This window comes from Scatophagus argus, chromosome 15 (genome assembly GCF_020382885.2).
Source record: "Scatophagus argus isolate fScaArg1 chromosome 15, fScaArg1.pri, whole genome shotgun sequence".
NCBI classification, from domain to species: domain Eukaryota; kingdom Metazoa; phylum Chordata; class Actinopteri; family Scatophagidae; genus Scatophagus; species Scatophagus argus.
Genome location: NC_058507.1, coordinates 8,058,014 through 8,069,147, shown reverse-complemented (window position 1 = coordinate 8,069,147; position 11,134 = coordinate 8,058,014). Strand labels below are relative to the sequence as shown.

The 11,134-nt window shown below is 41.8% G+C and overlaps 1 protein-coding gene across 4 annotated transcripts in view; it reads left to right on the top strand.

The window, feature by feature from the left end:
- The first annotated feature begins 2,580 nt into the window (after positions 1 to 2,580).
- fermt2 (FERM domain containing kindlin 2) overlaps positions 2,581 to 11,134 on the top strand; it is a 37,779-nt gene continuing 29,225 nt past the window's right edge. For 2 of the 4 annotated variants that reach the window (XM_046413894.1, XM_046413893.1), the window contains exons 1-2: positions 2,581 to 2,819; positions 4,412 to 4,569. In XM_046413894.1, coding sequence (XP_046269850.1) covers positions 4,413 to 4,569 — 157 coding nt within the window. In that variant the 5' untranslated portion in view covers positions 2,581 to 2,819; position 4,412. The remainder of the gene's footprint in view (positions 2,820 to 4,411; positions 4,570 to 11,134) is intronic. The other 2 variants (XM_046413896.1, XM_046413895.1) reach the window with 1 other exon arrangement.

Genomic DNA, 11,134 nt, shown 5'->3' with positions numbered 1-11,134 from the left:
ATCTGTCAAATCCCAGAGTTAATGGCAAGGAAAAAAACATTGAATCTGTTTTCGCTGTCACGTAGGAGGAGGAGAAGGAGGAGGTTGACTTTTTCCAAGGGAAGATGGTCTCTTCACTTATTTCCAGAATTCTGGAGCACAATAGAGCTATTTGTTCATCTAAAACTCAGATCAGATTCTTTCCAAGGCGCCCCCCTGATGCAAATAACAAGGCGGACTTATAAATCATGAATAGGCTGCATTGTAACCCACAAGCAGCCGTGGCTTCCACATGAGTTACTAGCACTTTTAATGCCGTTAAGCAACATCTGCAGAGGCAGGGCTCACAGATGGAAGCAGTTAGGACAGAGGTGATTCTCATAAATAATGCATTTGGCCCTGTTGTTCAGCGTTTGGCCAGAAGAGGTCAGTCATTTATAGGTAATGCTGGAACAAAGATCCTATTGACCATCTGCCATCCAGCGCCCTTTTCCTTGTCCCATTTATTACCCTTAACTAAATGATCTGTTTTGGCAGCTGTTAATGCTCTTAGCTATAATTAGTTTTTAGACTGTTAAATTGGCACAAAATATATAAAAAATTTCACTTACATGCTCACTGAAATATCACATCAGCTGCAATCAAAATGCTGAAAAACTGAACAGTGTTTTGTTTTGGGCTTTTTTTCTAAAGAGGGCTCATGCAGATATTGTGAACCACCTTGAAGCTTCCTCATATCCTCCACGTCTCCTCTTTCTCCCCTTAACCTCATCATCCACATCAGCAGCAGCCGCCAAGCCAAGCCAAGCCAAACCAAGCCAAGCTCCCTATCTGACTCTCCTGCTCTGCATCTGACTGACTCAGATGTTTACCCTGCAATTAAAACACAGCCTATAAAAGGCAACGGTTTTGGGTGCCAGACTCCAACGAGGGGGTCAGAGCTGCAGGGAGAGTTTATAAATTGCTTTGATGCTGACTGTAGTCTGAAGGCCCAGATTCCTGAGCTGGAGGACTGGAGCTGGATGAGTTCACTGGGGGGACGGAGCCAGAAACATTGATGATTCATGGGCTTTTACAGCAGATGACTTGGAGAGTGTGTTGGTTTGGAGAGAGCAGCCTTTCTCTATTCCCCTCTTAGCTTGTCATTTGTGTGATCATTTGATTGAATGCATGTATAAAATTTCATTTTTCATTTGCAGTGAAGACATGAGCTACACAACTATCAGACAAAACCATCTCCAATGAAGCCATGACTTTAACACACAGATGACATGCTGTTGCTTTGCATTCTTTTAAAAACGATCCACATGCATGCCGTCATTACACATACTGATGACAATGTCTCATGGCACGTTTGAATTTGGGGCACGGGGAAAAGAAAGCATTAAACTTGTCATGTTGACCTGCGCAAGATTATTTCCTCATAGTGACAGGGTTATAATGAGAGACTGCTGCAGACAGGTTTTAGATGTCTAAAGTCTATTAGCAAATCAAAGTAAACTGTTACTGAGCTTCTGTAATTTAATCAGTTTATTATACAGTATAATGACTGACCATGTGTGAGGGCTAAATAAAGTCTGTGCATGCAGGAGACAATGAAAATGTGACTTTCATCTGTGTGAAATCAGTAACTAAGTATATTTTATTTACTGTAATTAAATACAAGTTGGAAACAACATTTTGTAGGAAGTTGTTTTTCCGGTTTTACTATATGTCAGAGGTCAATATTGAATACCAGACTTTTTCTTTTACTTTAAAAGCCCAGAGAGTATGGAATATATGAATATATATGATGTGTCAGAAAGGAAAGTAGGTTTCTGCATGCATCGGCTAATATCTACACTTCACACTTGTCTAGTGGGGCTTTTTAATCAGGAATTGGTTTACGCTGAAGGGAAAAATTGAGAAATGCTTAAAGAGATATATCAAATTGTAAAAGTGACAAAAAAAAGGCCTTGTTATTCTGTACTCTTAGTCCCAGGACTAAAGACCCAGAGGTCCCTGGATGCTGCTGCAAGGCTCAGCAGCTCTATTGCCATAAAAGGCAGCTGGAGATCTTAACTGCATGTCGATTATCCCCTCCACAAACTGTTGAATTTTGGACTGTGGAGTTTGACAAACTCTGCAATAAAAACAATGCCTTATTATGTTATTATGTATTATGTTATTTTTTATTTAAGTTTTACCAAGTCAAAGGTGCTATCAGAACCAAAAATCAAATGTGCACCCGATTGTTTCCGATTTAAAATTCAGATAATGTGATGAACAAAATAAAAAAATGACAAATTCTTACTTATTTCTCTTGTCTTTTGCCGCAGTACGCAAATGGGACGTTTTAAAACGACTTAAGGCCCAGTATCAGATCAAAGTACGGGCCACATAATGTGAGAAAGACGTTACTTGTGTCTTTTATACAAAGCTGGTTCTCTGAATGAACATAAAAGGTGAAAGAGGGAGAATTTAACCCACACTTCGCTTCACACTCGCGGGTTTCGTGTGTGTGTGTGTGTGTGTGTGTGTGTGAAGTGACAGGGGGGCGACCAGTAAGCGACCAGAAAGGCTCCCAGTATGAAAGGAAAAGTGGGATTGGAGCAGTGACGTTATCGTCACTATCGACCGCTGAAAGAGGGAGGGAGAAAGAGAAGGGACGGCTGGACTCCATTAAGCCGAAGCCTGCAGGAAAACTGTTTGGGGATACTTCACTTCTTCAGCGAGTTCTTCGGGGATTTCTTTCTGTTTTTATTACTTAAAGAAGACTTTATACATGATTTAAAGAAGGGGGACTTGTTTTGTACCGTGTAGTCGACTCTTTTAGTGTTTTTTTCCCCCTCTTTGTGAAGGTGAGTTAAATGTTTGTCCTCAAATCTTTGCTCGTTCGCCGCTATGGAATATGAAAGCGCTTTTTTTTGTCGTCGCGCCGCATCTGCTACGTCTAACCCAGGCTCCGGCTAACAACTCTTACGATGATTGTATCTAGTTTGTTTGTTTGTTTGTTTGTTTGTTTGTTTCTAAGACTCACTGTAGTATTGAACTCCTGAAACGAGCGACTGAGCGGGTGTGCATGCAGCCGCGGGAGCTTGTTGTACGGCTTACATAATTAGCTAACCCCTCTGCCTATTTGTAAGGGTGCCTTTACCGTTATTTTTAACAGGTGAATCGGCGCATTTGCGGAGATAAAAGCGGCCAAAGGTCCTTGTCGGACTCGTAGCCGCGGGCCTTTAGCCTTTGTTCTGTCGTGTTTATTGATGTAGACGGCGGTTTTAATCTCCAGGCCACTCTCTACCGGACAGGCAGAGTGACAGACAGGCTGTAATGAAACTTTCTGGCAGTGACTTCAGACGACAGGGCTCGTCTTAATCCCAGCATGAAGCATGAGGAGAGCAACAAGGATGGGCCAACCAGTAGATCTCTTCTGATTTTGTTCTCCTTCATTCATCCCTATATCATCGTGGAGGCTAAAATGTCCACATTAATGAGCTCAGTCCCCTCATCTGTTACCAGTGTGATATTTTCATAAACGGTGTGTTAATGCTGGAAGAAGTATCTCCTGTTTTACTGGCGTTACTAATGTAAAAGGTGAAGTACCACCACGGAAAAATACTTTATTGTAAGCACAAGTTCTACTTTCAGATTTGTACCCAATCAGTAGCAAAGTTTATTTGAAATACTATGAAAGTATTAAAAGTAAAAGTGCTGTCAATGAAGGATGAACCTTGTTGAGAGTGGGCAGTATCAATAGGATTCTCAATGGCAGTGTATATGATTTTCATCATCATCAATATATCAGTGGAAAATAAGATGGAAACAGCTGAAAAAAGAGATGTTTTTGACAGATCCGTTGTATTGAATCCCTGACAGAAATTTCATCAGTTTGATTCAGATATCATACTGAACCTGCAATATTTCCTCCAACTTCGCCTGGTACCACTCAGCATTGTTCAAACTCCACGTCTCAAGCATGTAAAGAAGACCTTCTGTGATGAATCTATTGTTCCAGTCCAAATTGTCGTAATCCTTACATCACTATGACACCATCGGGGTTCATTTTCCAACTTTGCAATGCTCTTGCAGAGAGACAGAAGATAATGATGCAGCTGTTGTTACAGACATCTTCTGCTGTCATATTGTCCACTTCAGACCTTGTCATGCTATGGTTTGTTTAAAGCAGTGGGGTTGTAAAATCTTAACCTGTAAAGTAACCTGGAGCTACAGATACTGTGAATGCAATAGAATAAATGTGTAGTTTTCCTGGATTAGAAGCATATTTTTAGAAATGAAAATACTCAGGTAAATCTACTAAGTTAATTTACACCACTTGCGCGCATGGGCTTTGCGCCACATTTATTCCTTTCCAGAGGATCAAAAGTTTTTTTTTTTGTGACAGAAGTTTTGCTTAACCTTTTCCCCTCGTGACTTTTGGTCTGTTTGGCAGGATGGCGCTGGATGGGATCCGGATGCCCGATGGCTGCTATGCCGATGGGACGTGGGAACTGAAGATGCATGTCACCGACCTCCACAGGGATGTGTCGCTGAGGGTCACTGGGGAAATCCACATCGGTGGAGTCATGCTCAAGCTTGTGGAGAAACTAGGTATGTGTACATGATGGGGTTCAGAGCAGTTTATCTAAAGTGTTATGAAGAGACCAAGCATAGTCTTAGCTGACTAATTTTCACATGACAGAAATGACACAAATCCACCATGAGTTTGCAGATTTACAATGCATTCCTGTTGTAATTGACCGAATATGGTTGCTAATCATCAAAGCCCTTTTCTTTGACTTCTGACCAAGTCACTTCCTCCCAGAGCAAAACTTCTGTGTGTGTCACTGGCTTACTTGTGTTATCTGTTCATATTTGTTGAGAAATAAATACACTCAAAACAGTTACCATTCTGAGAAGTGATATGTGGGATATCACTAAGTAAACGTCACCCGCGTATGCCAGCATAAAACTATTTCTGAATACTGAGCAAAGTTAAGAACAGACACAGACACTTTGTCAAGGCAGGGAACTCAGAAGCCAGGAACACTGAGAGAAAATGTAGGAAAGCAGAGGTTAGGGACAATTGACATTATTGTCTCGGATGATTAAATAATATATCTTAATTCATTTTCAAATTGTGCAGACTTATTATTAATACTTATTAAATCAATATCTAAACGTGTCTTTCTTTGGGCATTGTCACGCAACACCAACCCAGACTCTCTTTCAGGTTTGTAGACTTTTCAGGGGTTAATGTTCCTCGTTGTGCATTGATTATGGGTCAGTAACTCAAGGTATAAAGAAACCACACAGCCCCCCCCCCCGCTCTGCACTGTAGTATGCACTGTTCTGTAACTGCAGTCATGCACTTGAAAAGTTTGGGTGCAAGTAAGCATAGGAGTCCTCTGTTCCAGCCACTTGAACACTGCCCTGTTTCATGGAGGCTGGAGAAAGTTCAGCAGTGGTGGCAGTGCGACTTAGGAGTGACAGTGTGTTGTGCGTTGATGGTGCCTGAATGCTCGGCATTCCTACAGAGCTCCAAGGTTTTATTCTCTGCCCATGGTCCTGTTTTTAGCTCTCCTGTTAGAGCTCTGCATAATTGAGGTCTTTGTTCTCTGTGGTCGTCTGCACTGTGCGGCATCTATACGAGGCGAGTGCAGTGTTGCTGCAGCATGTGGGACGACATGAATTCATTGGTCCTCCCACCCCAGCTCCACTCAGGGCCTGGCCTTATCCATTGTTTGAGTTGTGTTAGCCCTTTTTGTTAAGGGTCTGGTTGAAGGTTATGACTTTTCTTGATGTGACACCTTCTTTGTGTTGTAGTTTGACTGAAGTCTTTCAGTGGTGGCTATAACAGAGTAGTAACTTTGTAATCGACTTATTGTTCTAGAAATTAAAAATGGCCTTTTGTGTTTGGCATTGCTTCAGTTGTATTGCAGTTACATTATCTAGACAAAAGTATTGAGCCACCTGACCATTACACCAACAGGGATTTTAATAACATTGCATTCTTAATACATACACAGCTTTGCAGCTTTAACAGGTTCCACCATTCTTTGAAGGCTTTCCGCAAGATTTTGGAATTTTTGCCCCTTCATGCACTAGAGCATTTGTGAGTTCAGACACTGATGTTGGACCAGAAGACCTGGCTGGCAATCTCTGTTCCAGTTCATCTCAAAGGTGTTAGATAGGGTTGGGGTCAGGACTCTGTGCAAGTTCTTCCACACCAAACTCATCCAGTCATGTCTTTATGGAGCTTTGCTTTGTGCGCTGGGACACAGTCATTCTGGAATAGAAAAGGACCTTCCCCAAACCGTTGCCACAAAGTTGGAAATATAGCATTGTCCAAAATGTCTTGGTATGCTGAAGCATTAATTAAAGGAACTGGAAGTAAAGAGGCCGAGCCCAAGCCCTGATATAGTGTATTGCAGCATTGTGTCCTGATTTGTTTTCTACTCTGCTGATGACTTGCCCTTTTCATCTGCTCAGGATTCTGATGGCTTGAGATCTTCACATTGACAGTTGTTTTGATTTGTTGAACATGGTTGGCTGTTGGTAGTTGTTGCCCCAGTAGAATAACAGGACATGGGTGTGCATGGTTGTTTGTGCTGTAATTCCAGCCATGGTTACTATTATTAAATACATTTAAATGCCCTTTGCAGTATTTACTGCTACCACCATTGCTAAAGCAAAAATTAGCTTTCTGAAGCATGCTTGAAGGTAATAGACCCTCTAACTGAGATGCAGAGCTCTTGCTGTGGAATTAAAATGCTCTGTTTGTGTTGTGCCTCCTGACAACACGAGTGCAGGGACATTTCATTTGACTGCCATCTCCCTCCTACCCTGAGTCAACAGGTTGTTTTGCATTGTAATCATTAACCCATTGAAGACATAGATTTTCCACATGAGCTCACACTTCAGCAGACTGAACACTATTCATGACGCACAGTATTTGTGCTTGGAACAAGCAATGCAGATATGCTTTTGATAAGCCAGGAAAAATAAATTTTCTTTGTGATCATCTGGTACAATTTAAACCAAGTTCTTGATTTTAATTTGTCTCTAGAAAGAAGATCTCACACATGATTGTTTCAAAGACCTTTTTTTATAAAAACCAACACCACTTTATGTATTAATGTGTTAGTGTACACAGTGAGAGGACATCTGTGCAAGTTAATGAGTTATGTAAACTGGTAACTCTTCAGGGTCTTTCTTGGGTCAGTAACCTGTTTTCTGTAGCACCCCAGCTTTCACCGTTGCCAGTACTGCACAGTCCTCACTGAACACCTCTTGAGTGCTCTCACACTCCCCCTGTTGGGATTTGCTGATTGCTTGGATGTGGTAGTTATACATAGACACTGTACATGTGCAGATGTACATGTGCTTATACATGGTGCTGTGAGACAGGACACGTAGATACAACAGAGTTTTGGCAGTCAGTGAGTCAGTCTCACATTGAAAGGACATCCTGGTGCAGTGACAAATCTCTCTCTTCCCCACCCCTTTCTGTCTCTGTCTCACTCCAGAATGAAGGCCCTTCTATGAGACTGATGGTGCCTTTTTTTAACATGTTAATGTAGCAGCTTTCAGAACCAGTTTATGTGAAAATGTGCTGACGTCTGCAGTCTTCTGTGTGACGGCCAGAGATCTCATTAGTAGTATTTGTGCATGTGTTTCCACACGTGAGCTGGCTTGTGCGGTGGGTGTGTCTCATCCACATGTATCCTGCTTCCATCTTCAAACTCTTCCTGTGAGCTGCAGATCTCTCACTCACATTGCAGGCTCAAATGGCCTTCGATAATGGATTAAATAGACAAATGCCAGGAAGGCACTTAGCTATTGATCACAGTAGTGAATGCTGCGTCCATTTCCACTGCAGCCCTTCAGGACAGCAGTATTTAGCCAGCTGATTGACCACCTTTTGGTCCCCCGCCCCTGTAATCCTTTCATCTTTCCGTTGCTTACCATCATTGCTGCTTTCTTTGACTTGGTTGATGTTTTCTAAAAGTGCTGCCCTGCTCTCTAAAAGCTAATATTGTGCCATATAGTTGGAAAAACAAATATTGCACAAACAGCATTAGCTGGTGGGAGGTTTATTGGATTCAAAGGGATTGTTCCCAAAGCATATGGCTTTTAGGTCCAGCAAACTGTTCCTAAGTGCTAAAGCTATCAGAGTTTCTAACAGAAGCATCGATGTTATGCACATACTCGAGCCAGAAAGGCCTGCTTTTCAAAAATTATACACTCTCAAGACTGTCAAGCCTATAGATTAGAATAACATATTTTAGTTAAATGTGAAAAAGGGGGAAAAAAACAGTCTTCGAACACGTAGCATTAGCTAGCAAATGTAAATAATTGGTGAGAATGTTGCAGCACTACTGGAGGTACCCTGGTTGTGTTGGCTCTGCTTAGCCTCACAGAAGACAGCTGAGAGCAGGGGGACTAGATGGCCACGCTGTTAGAATTCCATAAAAGTCTTCGATGAAGCAGGAAATGACTTCCAGGGTTTGGCATGTTGTTCTCTGGTGGCTGCCGTCATTGCTGGATTCTCTGCTGCCTGCTTCATCCACATCCCCTCTCTCTCTCTCTCTCTGTCAACCCTCTCTCTTTTCCTTTCGCCTGCTTTCTCTCTGTTTTCACTCCTTTCCCACTCCATCTTCATATAAAAACATTTTGTGGAAAATATTTTTATTATTTTGACTTCTTTTTGTTTTAGCAGCCACGTACATATTATTTGACACCATCCACTCCTCCTGCCACGTAGTGAGGCTTCATAATCAATAGAAAACATGAAAGTACACATTGTTTGTTTCTGCCCCACGTTCATGTATGCTGACTGTTAAATGTTCCATAAATAGAACTTGAGCAAACTAATTGATCTAATGTGACTCTGATAGTTCATGTGGTTGTTTCCAGTGAGGGGCCTGCAGTTTTCGGCTTCCGTGACACCAGCCAGCCACAGAGAACTTTCCCTGCATGTCAGAGAAAATCTGTGTTTTGTATTTGTAATGACCTACATATTCACATCTCAAGCGATTCGGCAAATGTCATCATCCCACATTCATTTCAGCCGTTTTTTTAACTATAATGTTTCTTTTTTCCCCTCTATTCAGAGGCACCTCTAACAAAACAGCAAGTAAACATTGAGTTTTTGTAATAACGTTCAATTAGAAATCACTTAGAAGTAACTTTAATGTTTCCTCAGAGCAACATTGTTTTCAGTATAATGTTTCAGTTTGTCAGCTGTTTGAATTCGGTGTCCTTTTTTGCGATGCCAGCATGCCGTCCTCTGCAGGTTGTGGAGAGCAGAGGGAGATGGCTTTGGTTTGACAATGGATTGCAGGTTTCATAAGGAAACAGACGCAATTTAACACAGGATGCTGAACTTCCTCTGGGCTTTTTTTATGCGGCTTCTCCCTTGTGCTTCCCTTGCATTCCCGCCTTTCTGCCCTCTCAGAGCTGAGATGCCGTAGACATATCTGTCCTGATGACGTTAAAGTTGTGAACAGCTCACATCTTAACATTCACTATCTCACAGCAGGAAAGTGGAAGAATCCTTTGAATGGTGGCTACAACCACTCCTCACGTTATCTTGCCATGACACAGAGTTGAGGTGTGTCACGAAAGACGCTGATTGTGACTGTGGAGCCATCCTAAACATCTGGCGTTATGAAGTGAGAAATGGCCTGGCAGCCTTTGTGATCGTCCTGCTCTCTAATCTCTTTGACAGGAAGTAGTTAGTCTAAGTAGCGGTCCTGCCCAGGCCAGAGCTTTCCTGTTTCGCTGGCAAGATGCTGTAGTGATTGGACTGTTCTTCACTCAGTGATCACACATAGACCAGTGCCTACATGCTTAACATACTGTCTGTTTCCCAGTTAATGTTAGCAGCCCACACAAATAAATTTAATGAAAAGATTTTTAAAAATGTGTTCTTTTTGGCTGTACAGACAGTGGACTTAATAAAAGATTTAGTCTGGATGTCACGAGTTACTATATGTCCTGCACACTGACCTCCCTGTGATAAGTCTAGGATTGATGCTTTAGCACTGTGGAAGGAGATGATGCCGAGGCAAGAGACCAGCTGTGTTGGTGACTGTACTATGCTATTGAGATAATTACTTACAGATTGTACAAGGAGAAATTTCTGTCAAGAATGAACTAAACTTAACTTTGACAGCTGCTTGTTTTGATGTGCTCCTGTGATGAAGGCTTATGTGGGAACAGAATCAGCTGGTGCATGTTCCCAGTATCTCTTGATGTTCTGAATTGTGGTCAGTGTACAAATATATAATTGACAAGCACAGTATAATCCATTTTCTGTATTTGAAATTTCCTTTGTCAGGTTTTTTGCTCTTTCTCCACTTTCATGAAAGGACTGATGTGTTCGTTATGGATGATTTAATTAGTCATGTGTGGAATCTTAAACATGCAGTGGTGCAAACTTTCGTATCTCCTCTGGGAATCTGAAGCCTGTTGCTTTTTGTCCCTCTCACCTTTCTGTAGTGGCAGGCAGCACAGTGGATCCAGGGGAAGGAAATGTTAGAGCAGCACATTGTTGTTGTTGTAACACCACACACCTGTATTAGTGGAGTAAACTGATACTGAGTTTTTGTCTCGGGATCTCAGCCCACACATTTCATTCTTTTAAACTTGCTCCCGCCTCTTAGTCTGTCTCTGTACTCCACTTTTCACAGAGCCACAGAGGTGTTTGTTTTCATAACCAGGGGATGAGCGCAGAGCAGAAATTGACTAAATAAGTTCATCACTTCTCTTTGGCTTTTTTTTGCCTGGCCAGCAGTCAAACGCTAGACATACAGCTCTGTATTAAAAAGAGAAAAAGAAAAGCAGCAAGCTTTCACACTTGAATAGCTGTAGCTAGAAAAGCTTGTATTTGTACTTGAAGTGATTGTCAGAATAGCCTGTTAATTCACTCATTTATAATAAATCCACTAATTGTTTCAGCAGTGCTGTAGATCCAAATGTTGGAGGCAGTGTGGCTTAATTTCAAGTTATTAGAGCTTGTAAGTATTCAGAGGTGTCAATTTATCGTACAAATTCTCCTCTGAGATTCTCGAGAAATTGAGCTGGAAGCTGTGGGGCAACTGAACTCGCAGGGACATCAGTGGGATGACTTATCACAGTCCTGAGGGGACGTCTGACAGGATGCATACAT